At 49.1% G+C, this 26,199-nt stretch overlaps 1 protein-coding gene across 5 annotated transcripts in view; it reads left to right on the top strand.

Moving 5' to 3' along the window:
* MGLL (monoglyceride lipase) overlaps window positions 1-26,199 on the top strand; it is a 140,713-nt gene that overhangs the window by 42,394 nt on the left and 72,120 nt on the right. For all 5 annotated transcript variants that reach the window (XM_011971292.1, XM_011971290.1, XM_011971289.1 and 2 more), the window contains exon 3: window positions 1,428-1,534. In XM_011971292.1, coding sequence (XP_011826682.1) covers window positions 1,428-1,534 — 107 coding nt within the window. The remainder of the gene's footprint in view (window positions 1-1,427; window positions 1,535-26,199) is intronic.

Below are 26,199 nucleotides of genomic sequence, written 5' to 3'. Positions count from 1 at the left end.
GAGAGGTTGCCAGATCAGGCACGGGGGGCCTCTGCCAAGGCAACGTCTGTCCTGACTCCATGGCTTGTGTTCTGAGCCCTACAGCAGCTTCTTGGAGACCAGAAAGCCAGTGGTAACATACTGTGAATGGCGTTTTGCCAACTTGCTGTGTGACTTGGACAACTTACTTAACTTTCTTTTTTTTTTTTTTTTTTTTGGAGACAGAGTCCCACTCTGGAGTGCAGTGGCACAATCTTGGCTCAACTGCAACTGCAGTCTTAGCCTCCTAAGTAGCTGGGATTACAGGTGTGTGCCACCACGCCTGAATTTTTGTATTTTTTATAGTGATGGGGTTTTACCATGTTGACCAAGCTGGTCTCAAGTGATCTGCCTGCCTCGGCCTCCGTAAGTGCTGGAATTATAGGCATGAGCCACCTTGTCTGGCCCAACTCACTTAACTTCTATGTGTTTCACTCTCATCTGTAAAGAAGATAAATCATCTGATGACTGGAGGGTTAGAAATCTTGCATGTGGAGTTGCAGAGGAACGGGTGCATAGTAAACACTCAGGAAGGTGGCAGCTTGTTCTCCTCCTCCTCCTCTCTCCCCCCATCACCATCAGCAGCAGCAGAAGTTGGTGGGTATCCCTCATGGCATTTACTCCATGCCTGAAGGAGACTCTAGCTCTCTGTGGGTCTTCTGCTAAGAATATAGGTCTTGAAAATTGGATAGTTTGGAATCTAAATGCCGCCGCATTCGCCCCCGAGGGAGGAAGCAGACCCTGGTGGAGGACCTGCCTGCCCTGCGCCTGCACTCTGCCTGGGCCATTGGCATCGATTAGCTCCCATGAGCCTCACAAGCACCCGCAGAGTGATGCTATTCGTACCATGTTACAGGCGAAGAAATGAAACTTCATGGGACCGGAGCTCTGCCCGAGGAGCCCACAGGAAGAGCGGGGATTTGGGCTCCATTCTGTGTGACTCTGAAGTTCAGCATTTTAACAGCAAACTCCTCTAATTTGACAATGCCTGGAACCCGTGGTGTGGCTCCTGGTGTTGCTGAGGTTGTGTAAGCTCTGGTGCTGCTGCAGCACAGTGGCAGCCATCTGGGCTTTTCTTTTTTGGAGACGGAGTCTCACTCTGTCACCCAGGCTGGAGTGCAGTGGCGCCATCTTGGCTCACTGCAACCTCTGCCTCCTGGGTTCGAGCAGTTCTCCTGCCTCAGCCTCCCAAGTAGCTGGGACTGCAGGTGCACACTGCCACGCCCGGCTAATTTTTCTGTATTTTAGTAGAGACGGGGTTTCACCATGTTGGCCAGGCTGGTCTCGAACTCCTGAGCTCAGGCAATCTGCCCGCCTCAGCCTCCCAAAGTGCTGGAATTACAGGCGTGAGCCACCACGCCTAGCCCCATCTGGGCTTTCCTAACCAGGCTCCCTTCTCGTCCCTCCAGGGCCCTCATCTTTGTGTCCCATGGAGCCGGAGAGCACTGTGGCCGCTATGAAGAGCTGGCTCAGATGCTGATGGGGCTGGACCTGCTGGTGTTCGCCCACGACCATGGTGAGTGTCCCAGGGCGCCGTCAGAGCTGGCCAGGCCCTGACAATTTGGAGATCTCCCTCTGTAGTCCATCTCACCACCAGCATCCTTCCTTCTCAATTCTTCTATTCCCCATGGATGTTTCTAAGTAAAAAAATGTAGTTACATAAACAAAAAAAAAAGTCTGAGGGGCACATTCTGTAGCGTCTGAGACTGAATGCAGGCTGATTAGAAACCTCAACTGGAAAACAAAGTCGGATATGTTTATCTCAGAACTTACCCGAGGCCAAGGAATTCTTTCCTGCATTTATAAAGTGCTTTCTCTCAAAATGGGCCCTGGTTTTTCTCCAAGTGCCCTCAAATGGACATGATGTAGTCAGTTCAAGTGCAATGTAAATCCTGGTTTAACCACACGAGGTTTACCAAGCATTTCAGACCAGGAGAATAGTAGAAGCCTCAATAGGCCATATTGGTCACAAGAAAACCCAACACACATACATATACCCACCCATGCATATAGTCATACACACATGTGCACACACATACACATGCACACATACATACACCCACACATGCACACCTGTACCTATACACATACACATAAAACGCACACACACACATACATACACATGTGCGTGCACACACACACTCCTACACACATATACACACATTCATACATACATATAGACATATACATGCATACATAAACATACATCCATACACAAACACACACACACAACCCCAGGCCAGGTCTTTGATTCTTTGTCCTGCAGCAAAATCCACAACCGTCAAAATCCAGTGTTCGTTGCCTGAGTCGGTACGTAGTTTCATAATCATGTTTGCAACATTCTCTATGGCTGGGAAGTCTCCCAGTTTAGTTCTTTGCCTAACACTTTTTAAAATTAAGACTTCCCTGTGACTAAACACGGTGATTTCCCCACAGCTTCATTGTAAAATTCTATAATTGTGACCCAGATCCAGAAATGTTGCTTCTGTTTTATCTGATTTGAAAATTGATAATAATTAAGTGATGTCTCTGAAAAGAGGGACAGGGGAGCAGTGACAAAGGCCTGGGAGTCCTTGTAAATGCGGAAAAGCCTTATCTGTACAGAGAAGCTGCACGGGAGGTGAAAAGCTTGCTGGGACATTCTGTAGGTAAAGAGCTGCAAATGTGATTTGCCAGGAGCTCTTATTCAGCTGGATGTATACAAGCATCCTCATAACTGACAGTATTGACTAATTCTTTCTTACCATAGTTGTGACATTCTTTAGTGCTTTGCAAACTGTCCCAGTAATATTTGTGAGACTGTTTGAGGAATGATATTTGAGGATTATCTCTGAGGCTTTTAGTATGGGAACTGTGTCATTATTAACTTTGGTACTTCTTACATGTAAAAGCCTCAGATAGGAATTTTTTTTCCTATTGCATTTGCGTCCTTTAAAATTTGTTACACTCATCATCATTATGTTCTAGAGACATCCTGAAGGCAAAGAATATTTGTACTATGCAGCTAGAGTCCCAAGAATCTATTTTGCATCTTAGCACCAACCACCTTCTTATCAGATAAAACTTGGCCAAATCTGTGGGATTAAGTAAATGTTGCTCCTTGTTTATTTTGTCTGACTGTGGCACTTTGAGAAACAATTTTAAAAGCCTCCTTTCTTAGAATAAAGGGAGAAAAGAAACAGCCCACCTTTTGATGTTTCCAGAATAACATCTAAAGCTGAGGCAGAGCTCTCTGTGACATTCTAAATATAGTACGAAAGTGGTTGTTGGTGTTCACCTGTTTCAAGCTCTTTGAATGACTCATGGAAATCTCCCTGGCAAGTGTTTAAGGAAAGTGTTTAATTCAAGAAATGAACCCTGTTGGCTTGCGTGTGTGACTTTTGTTGTCTATGGATGAAAATGACTGTGGCTTGCTTAGTAGAAGGAAGCCAAGTAAGTGGGCTGCCATTTCAGGGATCTTGTGCAGGCTGGCGATGCAGGTACTGGTGGCTTGTGATCTTGGCTGTATTTCCTTCTTGCTGAGAAATGTGCTAGTAAGTGAAGAAGGAAGGATTTGAACCCAGGTCAAAACTTCCTTAGAAGGTTGGGGAGGGAGAGGAGCAAATGGATGCTAAATCTGACACTAACTACCATGGATCTCATTGCTCAATGCTTTATAGTATTTCACTGTTCAGCATTTTAACAGCAAACCCTCTTATTTAATAAGGTCTGGAATCCATGATGTGTCACCTGATGCATTGCTGAGGTTATGTAAGTTCCTGAGCTGCTCCGTTACAGCCACAGCTGTCTAGACTTTTCTAAGAAAAAAATTTATTACTGTATACAATGTTTCCAGGCACAAATGCCTACAGAGATCTATGCAGACTGCATTCTTTCCAACATAGCTTTTATTTATTTTATTTATTTATTTTTTGAGATGGAGTCTCGCTCTGTCACCCAGGCTAGAGTGCAGTGGCGTGATCTCAATTCACTGCAACCTCCATCACCCAGGTTCAAGCGATTCTTCTGTCTGAGCCTCCTGAGTAGCTGGGACTACAGGCACCTGCCACTATGCCCGGCTAATTTTTGTGTTTTTGGTAGAGATGGGGTTTCACCATGTTGGCCAGGCTGGTCTCGAACTCCTGACCTTAGGTGATCCACTCTCCTCGGCCTCCCAAAGTGTCAGGGTTACAGGCATGAGCCACCGTGCCCAGCCCAACATAGCTTTTAAATTTAAGTAAAGTAGGCCAGGTGCAATGGCTCACACCTGTAGTCCCAGCACTTTGAGAGGCTGAGGTGGAAGGATCACTTGAGGCCAGGAGTTTGAGACCAGCACAGGCAACAGAGTGAGATCCCGTCTCTACAAAAAAACATTTTTTTAAATTAGCTGGTCACTATGGTATGTACCTATAGTGCCAGCTACTTAGGAGGCTGAGGTGGGAAGATCACTTGAGCCTGAAAGTTCAAGGCTGCAGTAAGCCATGATCACACCATTGTACCCAGCCTAGGGGAAAGAGCAAGATTCTGTCTCAAAAAGAAAAATAAATAAATAAAGCAAATATTGGGAGACTGTCAGGGCATTTGTTGTGCCCATTGGAGATACACTGAAAACTAAAAACAGAGCTGAAAACACTGCTGCAGGGCCCATGGCACCTCCGCTCCAATGTCCAAACCTCCCATGTCTTTAGCCATGTTGTCATCTGCACTCCAGGGTGTCGCTGGAAGCATGCCACTGCAGCTTTCATTCCAGACAGCAAAAGGGCTCAGACACTAATACACCCAGTCCAGGGCCCACTCAACAGGGAGTTCAAGCCGTGTGATCTGGACCTTTTTTAACTATCACCAGTCTTAATGTTCTCATCTACCAAATGGGCAAGATAATGCTGTCCTATGGCAGAAGACTGGGGGACAGAGCAAGATCCTGTCTCAAAAAAAAATTTGAAATAAAGCAAATATTGGGAGAATGTCAGGGCATTTATTTGACAGATTGCTGTGAGATAATGCATCAAGGGCCCAGCAGTGTGTGCTGCGTTCTTCCCCTTCACTCTACCCTGTCCAAGTCCCCTCCAGCTACAATGTAGACCGGCTGCTGTGCTGTGTACCCAGGTGGGCGTGACCCCAGGGCTCTGAGCAAGACCAGCAGGACTGAGGCTGGGAGTTAGGTTCTTGTCCCGGTGTGGCCGCCCTGAGTGGGCTGGGTCACCCCTCAGGCCTGCACAGGCTGTTCTGAAGATACAGTGAAGCAATAGACAGGAAAATGCTTTACAAAGTAGACAGAGCTGCCTACAGTGGCTTTACTGCCAGTTTCTATGACACGATTTATGGAAACACTGGCTTCTGTAAATCTGACGCTAACTGATTTTACTACCATGGGTCTCGTTGCTCAATGCATTACAGTATTTCACTGTTCAGACAGAAACCTCTAGGCGCTGTGGTTGTGGCAGTCTGGCTGTGTCTCCAGCATGCCTGGTAGATTGGTGGGCTCACAGTCATGTTCAGTAAGCATCTAATTTAACTTTGTTTTCCATTTTAACCTCAGAATTTGTACAGAATGACCTCATGGGTTTGAACAGCTTGCCAGCAGTGAAAATTGTGATTCCTGTCATTTATTCCGTGTCAACAGCATGCCAGGCTCGGTACCTTGCAATTTTCTCTTATGATCTCTAATTTCTCATAACAATTAATCTTATTATCCCTATTTCATAAGTGAGGAACCTGTGGCTGTATAGTCAAGCAGACTCATTCTCACTGCACATGTGTTAGCAAAGGGAAGTTTCGTGTTCTTCCAGGGCACGTGACGTCTGAGACAGGTGCAAGGACTCCATGGCACCATCAGTGCCCAGGGTTCCATGTGTAGTTTGCTCAGCTGGTACTACTTAGCATGTGGCTTTCATCTGTGTGGGCACTACCTCCGGCCTCATGTTCTAACAGGTAGATGAAGCAGGAAGTGACAGAGAAAAAGGGCTGGGCTCCTATCGGGAAGGCAAACCTTCCTTAGAAACCCTAGAAGGCTCTAGCTACACCGCATTGACCAGCGCTGTTCACAGGGCTCTGCCTAGCTGCAAGGGAGGCAGGAACTGTAATTTGTTAACTACTGAGCCAAACAACAGAAACTTCTGTTGGTAAGGTAGACACAGAGAATGGACATTACGGATGGCTATCCATCTCTGCCACGCCACACTCCCGGGTTTATTATTAAATGAGCATTTCCCCAATTGTTTCTACTTTATGTATTTTCTGGGCATTTCAGCTCACTCACAGGGTTTCCTTTCTTCTCACCCATCCTTGTGTTCTTTCTGAAGGTTTTGGTGTGAAGGCTATTAGTATTGACATCATTAATAAGTATTGATTGAAGTTCCTAATTGGGTGTTTGTTCTGGGTGAGGTGTGAAGCAAGGAGAAACGCGTGGACACAGTAACTGTTGTCCTAATGAGAACATGACCTGTCTTCCCCAGGGAAAGCAAGCAGTCCCTCTCTAAGGGCATAGCTTTTTATAGCATGTATTATCCTGTGTGGGAACTATTCCTTTAGGCCAAGGCAGCCACTGCAGGCAGGCAAAGACAGTGTCTTACACTGTGTTGTCCATTCACTTGTCTCCCTCCCCCAAGAACCTTCTCGTCATCTTTGCACAGCGCAGTCCATTCCTGGACTGAGCAGGAAGTGGAGGCATCACCAGTGTTTGTTGAAGGACTGGAAGAGTTTATAAGCTGAAATAGATCAGACCAGAAATGCTTTAAATATTAAGGGTAGAACATCCACATTAAGGTATCCACGTAAGCAGGGCACTGCTGGTTCCCCTCAATGAGGAGAGGGTCCAGGAACGTGGCCACTGGACCTGAGTCTGGTGACCAAGCAGGTGGAGAGCCTGTAAGTGCCATGGAGGCACTGCTGGGACAGAGGCGCCACCAGGCCAGCAGCTTGGACAGGGGTGTGGCACCTCCGGGGCTCAAGGCATCCTCAGTGCCTGGAGGGCCGGCAGGGTGGCCAGGTCTTGTCGGGAGAGTGGAAACTTGTCAGCAGGAGGAAGGGCTCCGATCATTGAGAGCCATGGTTCTCACCTTGGCTACGGTCAGGATCACTGGGGAGTCAAAAAATCCTGAAGCCTGGACTCCCCCTCCCCTACCCCTCAGAGATCCTGGTTTGTTGGTCTTTAGTGTGACCTGGGCATCAGGATTTTAAAAGATACACGAGGCGATTCTCATGTGCAGCCCAGGTTTAGAACCACCACCAAGCAGAGGAGGCCACACAGGCACGGTTTGGGGCCGGTGAAGACAGGATTTATTGGGAAGGACTCTGGGGCCTGGAAGGGTGGAAGGCCACCAGGAGACTTTGGAGATTCTCAGGAGAGGGGCCCCAGAGCAGGGCCCATGAAGGAGAGGTGCATGGGCAGACAGAAACAGAGGGGCTGCTGCCATGTGTGAACAGGTGGGGACACCAGAAGATGGGATTTTCTGCAACATTCTAAATATAGCAGGGAGAAAACCAGGGCTGGCGTTCTCTTGGTCCCTGGGTCTGCCAGCTGCTGCAGTGACTCACTGGAAACCCCTCGGCCTTCCACGCAGACAGAAGGGCTGGTCTCACCCCTAGGGGGCCAGGAGGACTCCGAGAGGAGGGCACACACGGCCTCACCCGGGAGGTGCTGCTGCGAGAGAATCTGAGGCCCATTTCACCTTGGAAGGCGCTAGCAGGCCCGCTCCCTGCAGTCCTGCTGGAAAGGGCCCTTCCCCAGGGAGCAGCCCCCTGACTTCCTAACACACACGCTCAGCTCCAAGAGCACTTGCTGGGGCCAGAGACGCCTCCTCTGTATTTACAGAGTATAAAGGAACCATCCTCAACTGATTAACAGTGAATTAATTATCTGCAAATATTTGAGGGAAAGTGTTAAAGAGGGCTTTCTGTGTGTGTGTGTGTGTGTGTGTGTGTGTGTGTGTGTGTGTGTGTTTCAACTCAGCTGGGGCACGTGAGAAGAGGAAGTTTTGAGGTAATGTCTGTGGGCGGCAGTTAAGCGTGGTTCTTTTTGGCGGGTGGGTCCTACCCAGTCAGAAGAAGAGTATTTAGGAAATTCAGGGGGAATAATTGTATACGAGTGTTTTTCATCCAGGGAGACAGATTTGAGTCAAGGTCTCTTGCTGGAAGTACTCTAAAATAAACTGCCATCGGTTACAAGTAATATATTTTTGTTTGAAACGTTTGAAAAATGCGTTACCCGTTTTTCTTGCCTTAGTAAATACGAGAATTAAAATAACAGGGTGAGTTGCCCTTTAAGGCTTCAAGAGTTCATGGGGGCCCAACTCCGAGGGTGGGTGACAGTGAACTTGCTGCAACTGGTAGAGTGTGGGAGAGTGGACCATGCCACCCTGAGACCCGCAGGGTCTCTGCTGTTGCCAGCTCCTTCCCTTCCTCTCCCTGCCTCCTCCTCTTCCCTCTTCATTCACTGTTAAGCATAGTGAATGCTCCACCTTTGATGAAAGTCTGTTGAGTTTATTTGGTGTAAACCTCGGATCTGAGTTTGTGTGCCCTCTCTGATATGAGGTCATTTGTCTCTTTGTTATACAAAACAAAAACCTCCATGCGGCTCAGTTGCTCATTTGTAAAATGATGATGACCGTGATAATAACAAGGTTGCTCTGTGGCCGTGGAGACAAAATGAGATAGCACAGGGTCTGAAACTCCAGTGGCAGCAGCATCCCCAGGAAGGCCTGTTGAAAGCCAGATGGCTGGGCCCACCCCAGGATTCAGATTCAGTTGGTCTGCTGTGGGGCCGAAGAATATGCTTTTCTAACAGGCCGCCAGGGGTGATGCTGCTGCTGCTGCTGCTAAGGACCCCTGAGAGAGTGTGTGTAAAAAACCATACACAACGCCAGGTATCTATTAGACATGCAGCACCTGCCAGCTCACCTGCAAAGCAAGGTGCAGGGAGACATTGCAGCTATTGAAAGTTCTGGCCCAGACTTCAAAAGGATGCTTCCTCAAGGAGGTGAGATTGAACAGGGAAATATGGAGAAAGAGCATTCAGGTGAAGGAACTCTTCTTCATTCATTCTTTGATATTCACTGAGTGCCCAACTGCACTCCTAACTGTTCTAGGCACAGAAGTCCAGCAGTGAGCCAGGCAGACATGAGTGAATAAGGAGAAATGTTATGTCCTGCCCAGTGCAGGGGAAGCAAGAGGCAGGAGGCTGCCAGGGAGAGGGGCTCCCTCTGCCCAGCAGTTCGGGAAGCCTTTCAAGAGGCTGTGGCAGTCAGTTGGACCCGTTCTTGCCAAGGTCCAGGTGGCAGAGGGAGTCTAGAGCTGGGAACAGTCAGTGCATAGGCTTGGGGGCGGGGGCTAGCAGGGTGCTCCCAGGTCGCCAGCAAGCCAGGATGTCCAGAGCTTAGACAAAGCAGCCGGTGAGCAGTGGTGGATAGGGACCTTATGGGCCCAAGGAGGAGGAGCAGAGGCTGCTCTGGGATGTTGGAAGCCACTGGAGGGAGGGCTGCAAGCAGGGGAGCAATATGCTGTGACGTGTGTGGCTTCTGAACGACCTGAGGCTGCTGCGTGAAGACAGATTGCAAGGCGAAGGCAGGGAGTGTGGGGAGGACTTTGGGCTGCCAGGCTGGGAGGGACTTGCCATGTGCTGTGTGGCAGTGTCAACGAGACCTCTCTGAGCCATGAACTTGGGTGGTGACCCTAGGAATAAAGAGGCCTGAGCAGAGTGGAGAGACGCAGAGATAAAAGCAACAAGATTTGGCAGAGAGGTGAGAGACAGGGAAGGCCCAACAGTGGCGAGCCTGAGTCTCTTTGTAATGACATCTGCCTCTAGAAACGGAAGGCTGAGTTCTAGTCTGCATCATACTGAACGATGTCTCAGGGTCCCTCCCCCAAGTCCACATGTTGTGGATGCCACATAAGGCAGTGAGATAAGAGCAGGTGCACTCCTTTAACAAGTCCCCATCACGCTGTCCCGGTCCAGAGCCAGCCCGGCACAGCCTGTATCCACCCCACCTGCCTAGGCCTCTTCTGTCTTGTGGTGACCCCCATGGCCTGTCCTAAGAAGACACAAGTACTGAGCCCCCAGCATGTGCTCAACACTGTGTTTATGTGTTCCCACCTTATCTCACTTGTCCTCACAGCACTACCAGGAGGCAAGACTGTTGTCCCCCTCTTACTGTTGAGGAAGCTGAGGCACAGACAGGTTAAGCCACTGCCCAAGGTGGCACGGCTGCTATGTGGCAGAGCCTAGATTCAAGCCCAAGCTGTCTGGCTGTAGAGTGCAAGGGGTCTAGAACTTGGCCCCCTGGGGGGACCCTGGTCTCTAAGCAGCAGCCCACAGCATTCTTGGGCCCCTCAAAAATAACAATAGTCACAAGCACAGAACCTCACAGTTTATAAGGGGCTTCCTCAAGCATCTCATTCCATCTCAGTAACCCTGGGAGGAAACCAGCCCAGGCTGGAGCCCAGTTGTTGCCTTCAAATCTGCTGAGAGTGCCTTAGTGCGCCCAGGCTGCTGTAACAGAACACTCTAGACTGGGTGGCTGGGAAACAGCAGGGATCTATTCCTCACAGTTCTGGAGGCCGGGAAGTCCAAGGTCAAGGTGCTGACAGATTCCGTGTCTGGTGAGGGAACCACCTCCTGGTCCATAGATGATGCTTTCTCACTGTGTCCTCACATGGTGGGAAGAGGGCTAGAGAGCTCTGCAGCCCCTTTAATAAGGCCTCTAACCCCATTCATGAGGCCTCTGCCCCCATGACCTATCACCTCCCAAAGGCCCCACCTCCCAACACCATCACCTTTGGGGCTGGGATTTCAACATGAATTCCGAGGGGAGACAAACATTCACACCACAGCAGAGAGCAGAGTTTTGGATGCATACAGAGCCCCCTGAAAATCCAGCCTCTCCCTAGTTGCTGGGTCAGTTGGAGTCCGTGGCTTTAACCCCACAGGAACCTCAGCTTTCCTGCTTGTAAGAGGAGCAGCCAGACTACTCCCTCAAGAGTGCCGTGGGAATGCTTGGCATGCAGTAGTGTTCAGGACAGTTCACATGACCTTCCTTCCACCAGCCTTTGCACAGATGTGAAACAGGCTCAGCTTTAGAGAGACAGACCTTGGCTCTAATTTGCTCTGTGGCCTTGGCAAGTTACTTGACTTCTCTAGACTTCACACTTCTCATCTGTAAAATGGGCTAACAATACCAGCCTGTGGGGTGCTGTCAGAAGTGAACTACCAATGCAGCGTGCTGTCTGCACTAGAGGTTGGGGGAGCAGGAGCTCTGGAACCAGACAGACGAGGCCTCGAGTTGTGGCTTCATCCTTTACTACCTGTGCGGCCTTGGCAAGTCTGCACAATCCCCTAAGTTGAAAAAGTAGGGCTGATAAGGCTTGCTGGGGTTATCCCAGGGATTCAATGAGGTGAAGTATGTAGGGTGCTTGGTTCGGAGCCTGGGGTTTGGTAAACACAGGTTTTCTTTCTTCCTCCCATGACACCTCTTTTGCTTTTTGAGGGACGGTAGGAAAGTGCGAGGCTCAGATGCCCTGCGAGACGTTGGTGTGAGACCCACCATTGCACCACTGTTGTGTTGAGAAACAGAACCTCATGGAGGCCAGGAGGCGTCCTTCCCAAGACAGCCAGGACTGTTGCCACCAGGCTGAGGTCCCCCACCTGTCTGCTCCCCACATACATGCTGCCCCTGGTGTTCTACTACCCTGGATTAAAATTAACGTAGGGCTTCTCTTTATAATTTTCAAATGCCCCTTGAGTTAACTGCAGATGGTAAGTATGGCACTAAGTCCTAGAATGATGCAGAGCCAGTGGTGTACATTTGTCTTCTTCCTAAGGCAGATGAAAACCTTTCAAGATAAATGGAGGAGGTTGGGCATGGTGGCTCACACCTGTAACCCCAGCACCTTGAGAGGCTGATGGGGAAAGACTGCTTGAGCCCAGGGGTTTGAGACCAGCCTGGACAACTGTCAAAACCCTGTCTCTATAAAAAACACAAGAATTAGCAGTGCTTAAAGGTGCATGCCTATGATTTCAGCTACTTGGGAGGCTGAGGCGGGAGCTACTTGGGAGCTACTTGGGATCGCTTGAGCCTGGGAGGTCAAGGCTGCAGTGAGCTGTGATTTCACCACTGCACTCCAGCCTGGGCAACAGAGCGAGACCCTATCACAAAAAATAAAATAAAATGCATAACTGGAGGCAGGCAGAAATAGTAAAGGGTTGCCTTGTGATGAGCAGGACCAGAGGGAAGATGGTCTCTGGGGCCACAAAGCTCACGGTGAGCAGAGAGCAGCTGCCTCTGCTCCTGTTGGACCGGTTGCCAGGCCTTCAAGGAGGCAGGATTGGGAGGGTAACTGCCTGAGGCAATGAGCAGTTGTGGTTCCTGCTTACATGGGCTTGGCTAGCACAAATCGTAGGGTTGAGACATAGGCAGATGGGGGTTTAAGCAGGCTTCTGGGGCCTAATTAGGGACAAGCAGCATAAAGGGAAAGAGGAAATAGATAAATCATTCAGTCTTGTGACCTTGGACACATATCCTTGTAACCCTGGGCACCCTGCCTGTGACCCTAGATACCTAGCCTTTCCTTGGGCTCTCAACCTTATGACCTCAACATTCACCCTTGTGACCTTGAGTACCCAGCCTTATAACCTTGGGTGCTCAGCCTTGTGACCTTGGGCACTCAGTCTGTGACCCTTGGCACTCACCCTTGTAACCCTGGGCAACCAGCCTTGTGACCTTGGGCAAGTCACTGAGCCTCTCACCTTGGATCACAGGCCAAGTGGTTAAAGATGTTTAAAGACTCCAACAGGGTTTTGTGGCCTGGCTTTGCTCCATACAGCCCTGCCTCCTGGAGTCTATTCCATTATTCTTAGATATTCACTGTTCATTTGCAAGACTCCCTGTGTGCAGCTGCACCTGACCCTCACGCCTTAGTTCTTTGACCAACCCACGCCATGGCTTGGACATGGCACTCTCCCTCCTGCTCTCTTGGTTCTTTCTGAAAGGTGAAGAGACCTGGAGTGGACGAGACCTGCCCTGGAGAGTCTATATCCTCCAAGGGGCTGTGGGGAGTGTCCCCGAAACCGAGAGGGCTGGGCACCGCCTTCTTTCCCACCTTATGCAGGGCCACTCAGCTCTTTTTCTATAGAAGATTTCATTTGATTAAAGGATTCACTTCAAAAAAATTTTTTCAGGGTGAGGCGCAGTGGTTCACATCTGTAATTCCAGCACTTTGGGAGGCTGAGGTGTGAGGATCGCTTGAGGCCAGGAGTTTGAGACCAGTCTGGGCAATAGGATGTGACTCTGTCTCTACAAAAATAATACAAAAATTAGCTGGATGCAGTGGCGTGTACCTGACCCCATTACTTGGGAGGCTGAGGTGGAAGGATCACTTGAGCCCAGGAGATTGGGGATTTAGGAAGTTTCTTCCACTTCTAGAATTCTCTGATTCTAAATGAGAAACTAGCTATGAAAGCTCTTTGTTAACCACAAGGGCGGGTAGTTATGAAGAAAGGCACCTTATTGCTGTTGTGGCAGAGTGGCCTGGGGAAGGGCTGGCTGATGTCGAGATGATGGGTGGAAGAGGAAAGCAGTCATGGCGCATGCCAGGCACTGAGCTGAGTGCTCACAGGAGCCCCGCTCCATCCTCAGGACAGACCCCCAGGACTCTGATGGTGCTTCAGGGGTGGGGTGATGTGGGGTGGAGGCAAGGAGGCTGCTCTGCTCTCCCTCCACTCAGCAAGTATTTATTGAAACTCACTATGTGCCTGCACTGCCTGGGCACTGGAGAAATGCTGAACCAAACAGATATCAACTCGCAGCCTCTTGGAGCTCACTTGCTACTTAAATATGTTCAGTCCCTGGGGGCTAAGCCACCCGGGCCGGCAGTTCAGGGTCCAGTACTCTGAGTACTGGACTCCTCAGTACTCTGAGGAGAAGACCTCAGCTGCCATGGCAGCCTCCCCCTCACCAGCCTCCCTGGGCCTTGCTGTCTTCATCTGAGAAATGGGGAGGATGCACTACCTCTGTCACAGGGTTTTAGTGTGGACTATGGCACCAAGTGAGGGCAACGTCTAGGTGATGCAGGTTAGTTGAACTTTTGAAATGCCAGTTGTTTAAAAATTGATTTGTAGGAAGCCTATGGTCAAAGACAATCCAATTCTTTTTTTTTTTTTTTTTTTGGGACGGAGTCTTGCTCTATTGCCCAGGCTGGAGTGCGATGGCACGATCTCAGCTCACTGCAACCTCTGCCTCCCGGATTCAAGTGATTCTCCTGCCTCAGCCTCCTGAGTAGCTGGGATTACAGGTGCACGTCACCATGCCTGGCTAATTTTTTGTTTTTAGTAGAGATGGGATTTCACCATGTTGGTCAGGCTGGCCTTAAACTCCTGGCATCAGGTGATCTGCCCACCTCGGCCTCCCAAAGTGCTGGGATTACAGGCATGAGCCATCACTCCTGGCCTGACAATCCAATTCTTTTTAGCAGGGTTTTACCCAGATACTCCATATGCTGAGCTGAAAGGAACCATCTCTAGATGTGAGGAGCTGTGAGTATGGTAGTGGTTCTCAAAGTGTGGTTCTGGTCAAACCAGCAGCAGTAGGAGTAGCAGCAACACCACCCAGGGATTTGTGGGAAGTGCACACTCTCGGGCTCCAGGGTAGGACCAGCAGCCAGTGTTTAGCAAGCCCTTAGGCAACTCTGATGGACACGACAGCCTAGAATCACTGCCCAGGGGTAGACACATGAGTGATGCGCTAGGTTCCCTGAAGGAGGTGAGCATCGGGGCTTGGAGAGCTGGAGGGATGGACAGGACAGGGAGCTTCAGTAGGAAAAAGAGAGGAAAGGATATCTCAGTATGGGGGAGGGGGAAGGAAATGCCAAAGGGAGAAGGGAGAGTCAGAGTCAGGAAACTATTGGGAAATACTCCCTTACTTAGTTGTCTTGGATGTCAGAGTAATGTAGGTCAGGCCTCGGTTCTTAACATTTTAGTTCTAAGACTCCAGTAGTCATTACACATCCCCAAAATGAGGGCTGTGATCCTTAAACCACACATCAGCTATACAAAAGCAACTGGCACAGAAAGTGGCAATGTGGTGTGATGGTTAAACACACAGGCTTTGGCATCAGATATGGGCTCAAATCTTGGTTCAGTCATTTACTAGCTGCAGGGCCTTGGTCTGCAGTCTGTTTTTTGTTATGTCCTTCTCCAGGTTTGGTACCAGGGATATTCTGGCTAATAAAATGAATTGGGAAGTGCTCCTTCTTAGTTAGTTCTGAAAGAATTTGTGTAAGATCATTATTATTTTTTCCTTCAATGTTTGGTAGATCAGTGAGGCTATCAAGACCTGGAGTGTTCTTTCTGGGAAGGATTTTAATTATAAATTCAGTTTCTTTAACTATTAATAGGACTATCCCAATTTTCTTTTTCTTTTTATGTCAGCTTTAGTAGTGTTTTTCAAGGAGTTTGTGTATTTCATCCAAGACGTCAAACTTATTGGCATACGCTTGTCCATAATATCCTCTGTTATCCTTGGACAAGTTACTGGAACATTACTGAGCTTTGGTTTCCTCATCTATGAAATGAAGGTATTGAAATTTCTACCTCATAAGCTGTTGTGAGGATTAAACAATAATTTAGGTGTAGTGTTTTTCAAAGGTTCTGGCATATAGCATGTATTCACCTGCTCATTATTATTACTGATGGCCTCACCACATTCCAGTTACCTGCCAGAGACATGTACTGAAAAGTGTTTGAATTCTATTTCTTAATAGCTAAAACCTGGCCACATTGGATATTGTCAAAAGCATCATTCTGAGACTTTAAGTTTACAAATTGCTATTCTGTTTCTAGAGTTAAACTTGCTTCAAAATTTATTTGAGAACATTTTACACTCTTATGGAACAGAGTGCCCCAGGGCTCTGATAGTCTATAATTTCTTAAATAATCCGTTCATTCACTCATTCAAGAAGTGCTTACCATGTGCTTTCACTGTGGGATAGAAAGAGGAATGAGACCGTACTTCTGCCCTTGAGACTCTCACAAGCTAAGGTCCAGCCCCAAATGTGTTTTTGAATTATTTGATCCTTGCCACGAATCATGAAATATGGGATTTTATGACTGCCCCATTGATTAGTGAATTGTTTACAATCTTTGGAACCAGGCAGGCAAGAATGTCACCTTGCCTTTGCCACTGACTGCTTATGTGACCCCTGGGAAATTTCCTAACCTCGCTGAGCCTCCATTGCCTCATCTAACATGATGGGTGCAATAGTACAAATATTGAGGGATCAAATAAATCCAGGCTCCATGACAGGCACCCATAGATGGTGATGGTGATAGTGATGGTAATATTGGTGAGAGTGATGGTGATGGTGATGATGGAGAATATAAGGAAGGTAAGCCTTAAAGGATAATTTCCTAACTAGTTTTTTTGTTTTTTGTTTTGTTTTGTTTTGCTTTTTTGATAGAGTCTCGCTCTGTGGCTCAGGCTGGAGTGCAGTGGTGCAATCTTGGCCCCCCACAATCTTCCTCCTGGGTTCAACCAATTCTCCTGCCTCAGCCTCCTGAGTAGCTGGGATTACAGGTGCATGCCACCACACTTGGCTAATTTTTGTATTTTTTGTAGAGATGAGGTGTCACCATGTTGGCCAGGCTGGTCTTGAACTCCTGACCTCAAGCGATACGCCCACCTCAGCCTCCCAGAATGCTGGGATTACAGATGTGAGCCACTGCGCCCGGCTGTAACTAGTGTTTTTAAAGAGGTAAACTAAGGCTTCATATTTGAAAGAGAAGATCTCATTACAAATATCTTTTGTCACAAAAATTTATGTCATATGGTTTTACATTGATTATGGCACAACTGACTTCCAGAATCCTCTATAACGAACCAACAAAGCCACTGTCTTCGGAGTTCTTTGATGCTGTTTTTGGGGACACAGCACCCTTCGTAAGAGTGCTTCTGCTTGACTGATAAACAGTCCAGGAAGGCACAGTTGGGAGGCGACCCTGTGTGCAACTGAGGAAGTGGATTGGGGCTCCCGCTCAAGAAAGGAGTTTGGCAGATTCTAAGGAGAAAAGAGCCAGGGGCACTACGAGTGTTTTCTGGGTACGATTTACTTTCAATAAGGCGTGTGTCTACATAGTTAAATTGGGAAATATACACACAATATTTGCAATAAACAGATTCAACAGCTATTATATGAGAACCTGTTGTGTGCTGGGTCAATGCTGGGTATGGAATTAGGAAATCACACAGACCTGGTTACTGCCTTGGAGAATCCATGGAGACCGACGTACTTCAAGAGCAAAAGTAGTTGGTGGGGGGCCATTATGGGGGTCTGGCAGAAGTGTGCATGGGACGTATGGGGGAGGGAGGGAGGGCCCAGACTACCTTGGGGAGTGATCATGGGGAAAGATCTTCATAGGACATAACATTTGTGACTTTGGACAAGCTACTAAACCTCACTGAGCCTCAGTTTCCCCACTTGTAACTCTAAGTCATAGTTTCTACCCGGTGAAGATTAAACGAATATCTTAGCTGCTGGCAGAGTGGCTGCTGGGCACATAGTAGGTGCTCAACAAGCCCCCATACTGTCTTTTTCCCCAACACACAGATCCCTGCTCTCCTCACCACACATTAGTCACTGGCTGAGAGGAGAAACTTTTTTTTCAGTTCCCTGAAATTAAATAGACAGCTCCCATCTTTTCTATAGAAAGTTCATGCTTCCCGTGTTAGCTAATCTGAAGCGATGCGGCCCACAGTGTGGCTGCTCCTGCAGGAATGCTCTTCATCAGCCTTCAGCGACATTGGGGGTACATGTTTCTGTTCTTTTACCCACTGTTGAACTGTTTTTAAAAATTTGCACAGTGATTGCTGTGGCAGGTACAATGTGAACCCCGAGCTAGTCACACGGGAATCGGGCACATTGTTCACTCAGCTTCACTGAAGTGACAAGAACACGTGGCTCTTCCGAGGGCCGCAGCAAGTGTGCCGTCTGAATGCCGAATTGCAGTTCTGTGTTGGAGTCTTTGGAAGCCACATGGACGCTCCTGGAGACCCAGCACCGTCTCTTCTCATTCCAGTGCCCAGCGGCCTGATAATTTGCCACCTGGTTATCTTTCAGAAGGAATTTACCCCAAAGGCGTAGTTATTCATTCAAAATTATTCATATGGTCTCTCAGATGAAAATATTTAAGGTTTCCTGGTGAGAAGAAAACAGACATCACTCTAGGTCCCCAGAAGAAGCCGTTTCTGAAGTGTTTGAATGAGTCACTTGTTGGAGGAGAAAAAAAGTCAAATTACTTACACGTGATCCTGTGTTAAAAAGAAAGACTGAATAATTCTAGGAAAGGAAATTCTTCTCGGCACCAGGGATGCTATTTGCTGTGGTTCAGGAGCTGAGAAAAGATGTAGCTAATTATAACAGATATGTAGGTTATATTTGGGTGTAGAACAAATACATAGTCCTTGTTGTCTGAAAGGCCTGAATTTGAGTCAGTTTAACCACTTATTTGCTATGTGACTCCAAGCAAGTTACTAACCTCTCTGCACCTCAGTTTTCTCATCTACAGTAAGGGATGAGTCAAAGTCTCTTTCTACCCCATAGGTTCAGTAGGGGGATTAAAAGGGAATTAAATGAGCTCTTCTATGTAGGGGGCCTGGCCCACAGAGAGTATTCCATCAATATTGGCTATGTTGGGGTGACTGCTTTTTCGCCTTAGGAAAACCTGATTCGATGCCAGTCACAGCTTCATGCTAACTAGTGTGGCTTCCAAAGTTGAAAAGTGATGTAATATTACCTATGTCATAGAGTATTGATAAGAATTCTCAGAGAGAGAGAGATGATACTCATATTAAATATTAATTAATATTTATTATATGCCTGATTATCCATGCAAAGCTTTTCAAACATTGCCTTGACCCTCATTACAGCCTTGGAGTAGGTGTGGTAATTATTATAGGTGAGGAGAGCACGTGAGCTTCCCAAACATGCACCTCTTCTCACCCACAGCAGAGCACAACTGCGGCCCGGGCCTCTCCTGGGGACTTTCTGTTCTTCTCTTTTATTCCGCACACAAGTATATGGCCTTGATATCTGTATGCCCATTCTGCAGGCAGGGAGACATAGTAAAGTCATAAGGTGCTGAGAGGCCAGTGGGACCTCTTCCACTCCAGGTCTGGAGCCCCGTTTGCTCCAGCACCACTTCTTCCTTGAATGAGACACAGGGTTGCCCTTCGTCCTCAGGCTGTTAGGCTTCCTAGAGCCCCAGGAGTCTGTGGTGGGAGCAGATGCTCACAGAGGAGGGTGTGTGCCCCTCCCAGGGCCCATCTTTATCATGTCAGAGGTGGGTTCCTGAATCTGAGAGGAGAGGGGAGCACAACTGCGGGTGGTATTCAGGCAACTTCAGCATCAGGCATGGGGTGCCACCCAGAGAGGCCACGTGATGGGCATTGGGGATTTGCAGCTTAGATGGTGACATACAAGCTCAGAGAAGCCAGAAAGAGCGCCTGAGAGCCGGGAGGGAGGAGGGTGGAGGTGGAGCCTCTTATTTCCACCCATGTTGAAACCTGGATCTTCCTTTCCTATCTTCTCAGCACGCAGCTGAGACTGTACACTGAGGTGGGTGTAATGACTATGGCGACATCAGTAAACTTAGTTGCTCCTTGAGGACAAGTCCCATCTGCAATTTAGCCCTATGTCCCCCTCCCCCGCACAGTGGTTCTGTCTCTGGGAGAGTTTGAGGACAAGAGGGCAATAGGAAAAGGAGAGGCGGCAGGGAGGGGAAGGAAGGAAGCTCAGTGAGGCGGCACAGAGGGAAGGACCCAGTGGTCGAGCTTGGGGCACAAGCAGAGGTTCACTCCAGCCAGGGTCAGGGGCTGGGTTGGCCTCAGGACAGGTCCAGGTGGGGCTCCAGGGAGATGTCCCCACCCAGGTTGCTTGGGCAGGGTCTGAGATCCAGACGGCCATGGCTGCTGCGGCACACCCCTTGGCAAACAGAAGCCACACCCCTGGCATGCTTGTGAGGCGCTACCGTTCTGCTGAGGCAGAGCTGGTCTTGAACCTGAGAAGCCCATGCTACCACAGCAACTGGGTACAGTCCAGTGTTTTCTGTGTCCAACCTGGCTTCATGGGACCAGAGGGTGAGAAGAAAACAGACATCACTCTAGGTCCCCAGAAGAAGCCGTTCGATCTTTAGCAGTAGTCTCTATCACCCTCAGACTGGCATCTTCAGATCCATCTTGGAGACGATATACCCTCTGGAGCCTTTTCTTTCTAGCACACCTGTCCCCTGGCTGCTGGGGCAGCCTGGACCTGCCGGTGCATGTCAGTTGCATGCACACTCACCACACACCTGACACCCTATGAAGCCACACCGCTGCACCCTGCCTAGGTAATAAGGTAATAAGGACCTTGCATGGTTGGTTTTTTTTCTATCTCCAAATACTGAGCATTTCCCTAAAGACGTTCAAGGAGGGCGGATCACCCATCTTTCCCCAATCAGAGTGACACACTGTGATCCAGCACACATGGAAATCAAGGGCAAAGCTGGGGAGGCTGCCATGGGGGGAAGACAGAGTCTGGAGTGACACTGGGTTCCAGTCCCAGCTATAGGGCACAAACACAGACCTGGCCTGAGGCGTCCCCATCCCATCTCCTGTCTGTGAAGTGGAGATGGTAATAATGGTACCTAGGTATAGAGCTCCCATCTGTAAACTTACCAGTGATAAATTGCTGGTAAGGGCTGGCCCAGGGCAGCATGCAGCAGGTGCACCTGTTACTACGTGCATACTCATAACTGAAGCTGCAGCAGTGACCAGAACTGCTCTCATCTGATGCTCACTGACAGAGCAGTGGGCCGCAAGGAAGCCTCCATACCTTCCTTTCTCACTGTACAAGGGTCAGGGACAGACTTTGAGGTCCCACCAGTTGGTGGCAGGTTTGGAGCCGGATCTCAGGCCCCAGCTCCCAGAACCAGGTTCTGTGCACCTCTCCCCACACATGGAAACAGCTACCTTGCCCATTTCGTAAATTAAACTTCAAAATCACTCCGGCTGCAAGTGGGCCAGAAGAAAGGGCTCCTCAAAGGAACTTTAAAACAGGTAGGGCCGGGGCTGGCTTCGCTTTGACACAGCCCTTGAGAAAGGCTGAGGGGTTGAGGATGGGCAGAGTCTGTCTTGTGAGCTGAGCCTTTCTGAAGTGGGAGCTCAAACAGCATGTGACCAGGAAATGGCTGGCCCACCAAGAACTAAAAATAAACGGCTGTAATGCTGCCAACCGTCAGGGCAGGCGGGGAGGATGCGGAGAGCTCGCGAGCAGAGCAGTGCCCAGCGGGCACCTCCTCACAATGAAAAAAGAACCGCATGCCAGCAGACAAGGTGCTTCACGTGTCACTAATGTGGAAGTAATAAACCACCATTGCACTGTCAGGCTGCCCTTTCTGAAGGGCTTCATATTCTTTATTTAATTTCATTTTCCAAGGCAGGTAAAGCCATCGTCATTTTCGTTTTACAGGAAAGAGAACAAGCTAGGAGTGGTAGAGCCAGGATCAGAATTCCAAATCACAGCTCTATTAAGCTGTGTTCTCAGTGTCTAGGTTTCTTCCCTGTTAGAGATAAAGGGAGAAATTAAAAAGCAAATGGAGGACCCAAACCTTGCATGGGATCCTCAGATGCAGTCGCAACTCCCTGGCAAGTGCGCTGGGTACACTACGCATATTTAGTGCTTGTCTGGGCATTTGAGAATGAAGCTCTGCCTGGAGTCCCTCCCCGGAGAGCTGGGCTCCCAAGGGCCTGGCTGGTGAAGCCAGGAACCGGACATGCCGGGAGGGAGGCAGCCTGCGTGGTAGTCCAGCTCTGCCTACGGCCGGCTGTGCGCCAGCCCTCTCTGTGCCTCCATGTCCTCACCAGCCAAAAGAGGAAACCAACAGTAGCTTTGTGATAGACTGGTGTAGCCCAGTTGCTTAGGGGAACACGTGGACACACACACGGAAGGCACTTGAAATGCAGCTTGAAGGGCAGTTTGCAGTCTCTGGTCCAGGTGGTACAGAAGTGGCCTCTTTGACTGCTGTCTCTGAGTGTTCTGTGGCTTCTACCCTGGCTGTGGAGGTTAGTACTGCTTGCTGGAGAAGGAGAAGCCCTGGGGAGGCCTCCACCTGGTCCCTCAAAGCTTCTCAACCCCACCCTAAACTAAGCCAGCACCCCCAACACAGTGGCTCTGACAAGGCACAGCAGCAGTGGAGAAGCCCAGTTTGCCCAGTGGGCCCTGGAAAGCGAAGCAGTCGGGTCATCAGCACCCCCAGAACTCCCTCCCAGGCGGTAGGCCCCTTGCTAGTGCGAAGAGTCCGGATGGCCACAAGGAATTGTAGGTTCTCTGAACACAGCAACTGGGGCCTCTGCTCTCCACATCCATGTGGCACCTTGCTCATAGCAGCTGCTCAGTGAAGGCTTGCAGAATTACAAGGCATTTCACAGAAATGACAATTTCTTTGGATATGCTCAAGTTCACACTTGTGAATCTTGTATGTGTGGGTATGAATTTGGCCTGGAGGATGGGCCCTGTTTAAAGAAAATCAAATAACGCTTGCCGAGCTGGAAAAATCCATGACTTCTATGCTAATAATTTTTTTCCATGGATCACCCCATTTAATCCTATGGCAGCAGAGCGAGGCAGGCAACGTCCCTATGGAGGAAACAAGCTCAGAGATACTGCGTGATTTTTTCAAGCTCACACACTCATCAGGGGGCAAAGTCGGACTGAAATTCTTACACTCTTGCACGTTGCTACAGTTTTAACTTTTGGGAAGATGCTTTGGGGTACAGAGCCGCAGGTTCCATCAGACCAGCCCCTTAGTCAGTGTTGTGCTTCTGAGCAGCCTGGCGTGGGGCGCAGCCCCCAGGCGAGTGGCCCTGGGGTTTCTGCATCATCTGACAGAAGTGCCGCAGCGGCTCCAGGAATAGCTTGCGACTCGCAGTCTGTCGGGGGTGCCGTGCCAGCTCCTCACCTCGCCTTCTGCCAAGGCTCTGCTAGGAGATGCTCTGACTCCCAGAGGTGGCGCCTGAGCCTGGCCAAGGGACAGAGCCAGCGTCAGGGCTGACTCCAGGGGGAGAACAAGTTGCTTCCATCTTCATTCCTCAGCACCCGTGTGCCCTGTGTGGCATGGTGTGAGCCCAGAGGGGTTGGTCCCCTGTTGACAACTGGAGCTTAGCCCAAAGAGTTCTGTTATGTGAACCTGCTGGGCAGAGGCAGAGTGGCCTGGCCCACTGTTTGTACCTGTGTGGCCAGGACGGTCACTTGACCTCTCTGAGCCTCAGGTTTCCCATCTATATGTTAGGCCTGAGGCTTCCTATGGAAACGTTAGCTCATAGGACCCCACACAAACTCAGTGTCCCATAAACAGACGCTTCCATCCCTGTGTGGCTCTGCCCTTCCCTCCTGTCCGCTTTCCTTTGCTTTTCTCTGAACGCTGTGTGCACATCCAGCGCCCTCCCTGCTACACCACTGGCTTCCTTTCTCCAATGCAGAAAACCAAGCCGTCTAAGCAGGGCCTGCCCGCAGACAGTCAGTGTGAGAGGCAGGGGCCAGCTGCCTCCTCCCCAGAGTCGTGGAGAAGTGCTGGATCATTCAGGCCCCATAATCATAATTATTTCTTTCCTCAGTTATTGTGCAGATGCCACCAGACTGGAAAAATCACTTAAAGGTTTTATTCAGTGGAAGCTTTCTTACCAAAAAAGGAGGATCATCTGAAGGCCAAAGGGACCGATTCCAAGGACCCTGTGTTGAGTGAGGGAGAAGGAGCTGGGCTGATCTGAGCAGGTGGGAGCTCTACATCAGACCCCTCCTTCCTCCCAGTCGACACAAGAACCAAGAATCTCTGAAGTCATCGGGATCCCTGGGCTCAAAGCATCTCTATAAAGTGGCACTGCTTCTGTGAATTACATTCTCTCTTCCCTTCCTTGGAAAATGACCTCTAAGCAGGCGAAGGTGCAGGGAGACATAAGAACTTGCCCACAGCCGAGATTTTTAAATGACTGCGGGTGAACACAGACATCCCTCTCGAGCACGTGATTCAGAAGAGACACACCCACCTCCACTGAGCATCTACTGTGTGCCAGGCATGGTGCTGAGAGCCTTGGTCACATCAGGTGTGGTAGGGGACCAAGGGAGGGGTAAGGACAGTCCCGGAGAGGTTGGAGACGTTAGCCAGGGTCACACGTAGCAGAGAGAAGGACTGAGAGCCGCCTTACTCTGTGTGTCTCAGTTGCTGGGGTCGCACAATAGGAGAGCTGGTTTATAATAATGGATGCTGTTAGAAATAGCTGCCAGGAGCCCCCAGAACATCCTGACCTGTGAGGGTCATGTTTACAACTTACAACCAGTGCACTTTTGCACATTTTCAAGAATGATATTTTTCTCCCTAGCAATTGCTTGTCATGACATGATAAATTGACCAATTCTTCTATTGTTTTTTATAACACACATCTGATTTTTAAAGGCCCTTTAAAAGAGCAAGAGAGAAAAGAAAATTACAGGTGGCTTCCCCCATTCTCCTCGCTTGGTACAGCCGAATTGTTGGGAAAAGAGACTGGCAGTTTGTCAGCACTAACAACGGAACACACCGTTTAATTATACAAGGCTCAGGGGCTGCTCTAAGAGGGCCAGGCCGACCTAGGCTTCTGTCTAGCTTGAAAAACTTCTAGCTATTGACTTTTTACAAGCTTTTTCACATCACCAAGCTTCATTCATGTATTTATTCATTTATTCAGTCTATAATGTATTAGCTTGATGCCCAGTTACCAACACCACACATGGTGCGAGGCACAGGAGATGCAGCTGTGAACAAAACAGACACAAGCCCCTGCCCTTGGCAGACCATGAGCAGCAATAAATGACTTTAGGGTATGTCCATGGGAGATAAGTGCCACGAAGCAAAATAAAACCTAGGAGGAGGAGGGTGGGGCAGTGGGGGCAGGGAGCCACGCTCAAGCTGCTGGCCCCACTGAAAAAGTGGTAGTTGAGCAAAGACCCAAAGGAGGCAAGGAGGAGCCTCACAGATGACTAGAGGAAGAAGGGGCGGCCAATGCAAAGGTTCTGGGGCAGGAGGGTGCCTGGCTCATGAAGAACAATCGGGAGACAGGAGTTGAGGTGAGAGGAGGGCACCGTAGGAGAGGAAACAGAGGTGGTGTGCAGCTGGCCACGCGGGGCCCAGAGATCCTCAGTTTTATCCTCTATAAAACAGGAACAGAAGCCCCCAGGCAGCTGCCATACAGATTTGATGAATAACATCAGCCAAGTACCTGCGGGTGTGCTAGGTTCCCCACCAGTGTGAGCAAGTGTGTGTTCCTTCCCGGCGCTCCCGTATCAGCAATCCGTTTACAAGGTGTTGGTGACACGTGGCTGAACACGACTGGATCAGGAGGATTCAGATCTCCTGAATTCTTGGATTCAGATCTACCCTGGTTGGGGTCAAGAAACGCTCTCTCAGAGGCAGGTTCCCCCAGCTTCATGACACTGTCATGGCTTTGTTCATTGTCCCCAAGGCTCGTTGGGTGCTTTTTCTTTTAGGGAGTTCAATGAAGAGTTTCTTTCTCTGGTGTAGTCAATTCACTTGGAGTTAAATTTCCTGCTGGAGTTGGCAACTGGGCATCTAGCTAATCTCAGTGGTCTTTGAAAGCGGAGAGTTCCAGAGCTAAGTCATCAATTTCTTGAAGTCAGAAGCCATCTCACTGGTTATATACATATATGTGTTATGTGTGCCTGTGTGTCTGCGTGTATTATATATTATATACAGGTGCTGGGATATGCCTAAGGCAGTTTCTAATTTAAAAATTAGAGATCAATAAATATATATAGATTGCTGCCTTCCCAACTGAGCCAGTAGTTACCACAATAATGCTGCATAACAAATACCCCCGAAACTCAACAGCCTAAAACAACAACTGATGCTTTCTCCTGTGTCTGTAGGTCAGCTATTTTAGACTGGGCTTGGCTGGGTGTGGCTCCAGGCCTCAAGTTGGTTTAGCTCTCTCCACGTGTCTCTCAGCCTCCAGCAACAGTGGGCTAGAAGAGTCATGTTCTTTTTGAGACAACATGACGATGGTGATGCTTTTTAAAGTCTGCACTCAAACTTTCTTGCCATCACTCTGTCCACCTTCCATTGACCAAAGCATGTCACATGGCCAAGCCCAACATTTATTTACAGGATGGGGACAGTGGGGACAGGTA

The sequence above is a fragment of the Mandrillus leucophaeus genome, unplaced genomic scaffold (assembly GCF_000951045.1).
Source record: "Mandrillus leucophaeus isolate KB7577 unplaced genomic scaffold, Mleu.le_1.0 Scaffold121, whole genome shotgun sequence".
NCBI lineage: Eukaryota > Metazoa > Chordata > Mammalia > Primates > Cercopithecidae > Mandrillus > Mandrillus leucophaeus.
This window is presented reverse-complemented; position numbering and strand designations above follow the sequence as displayed.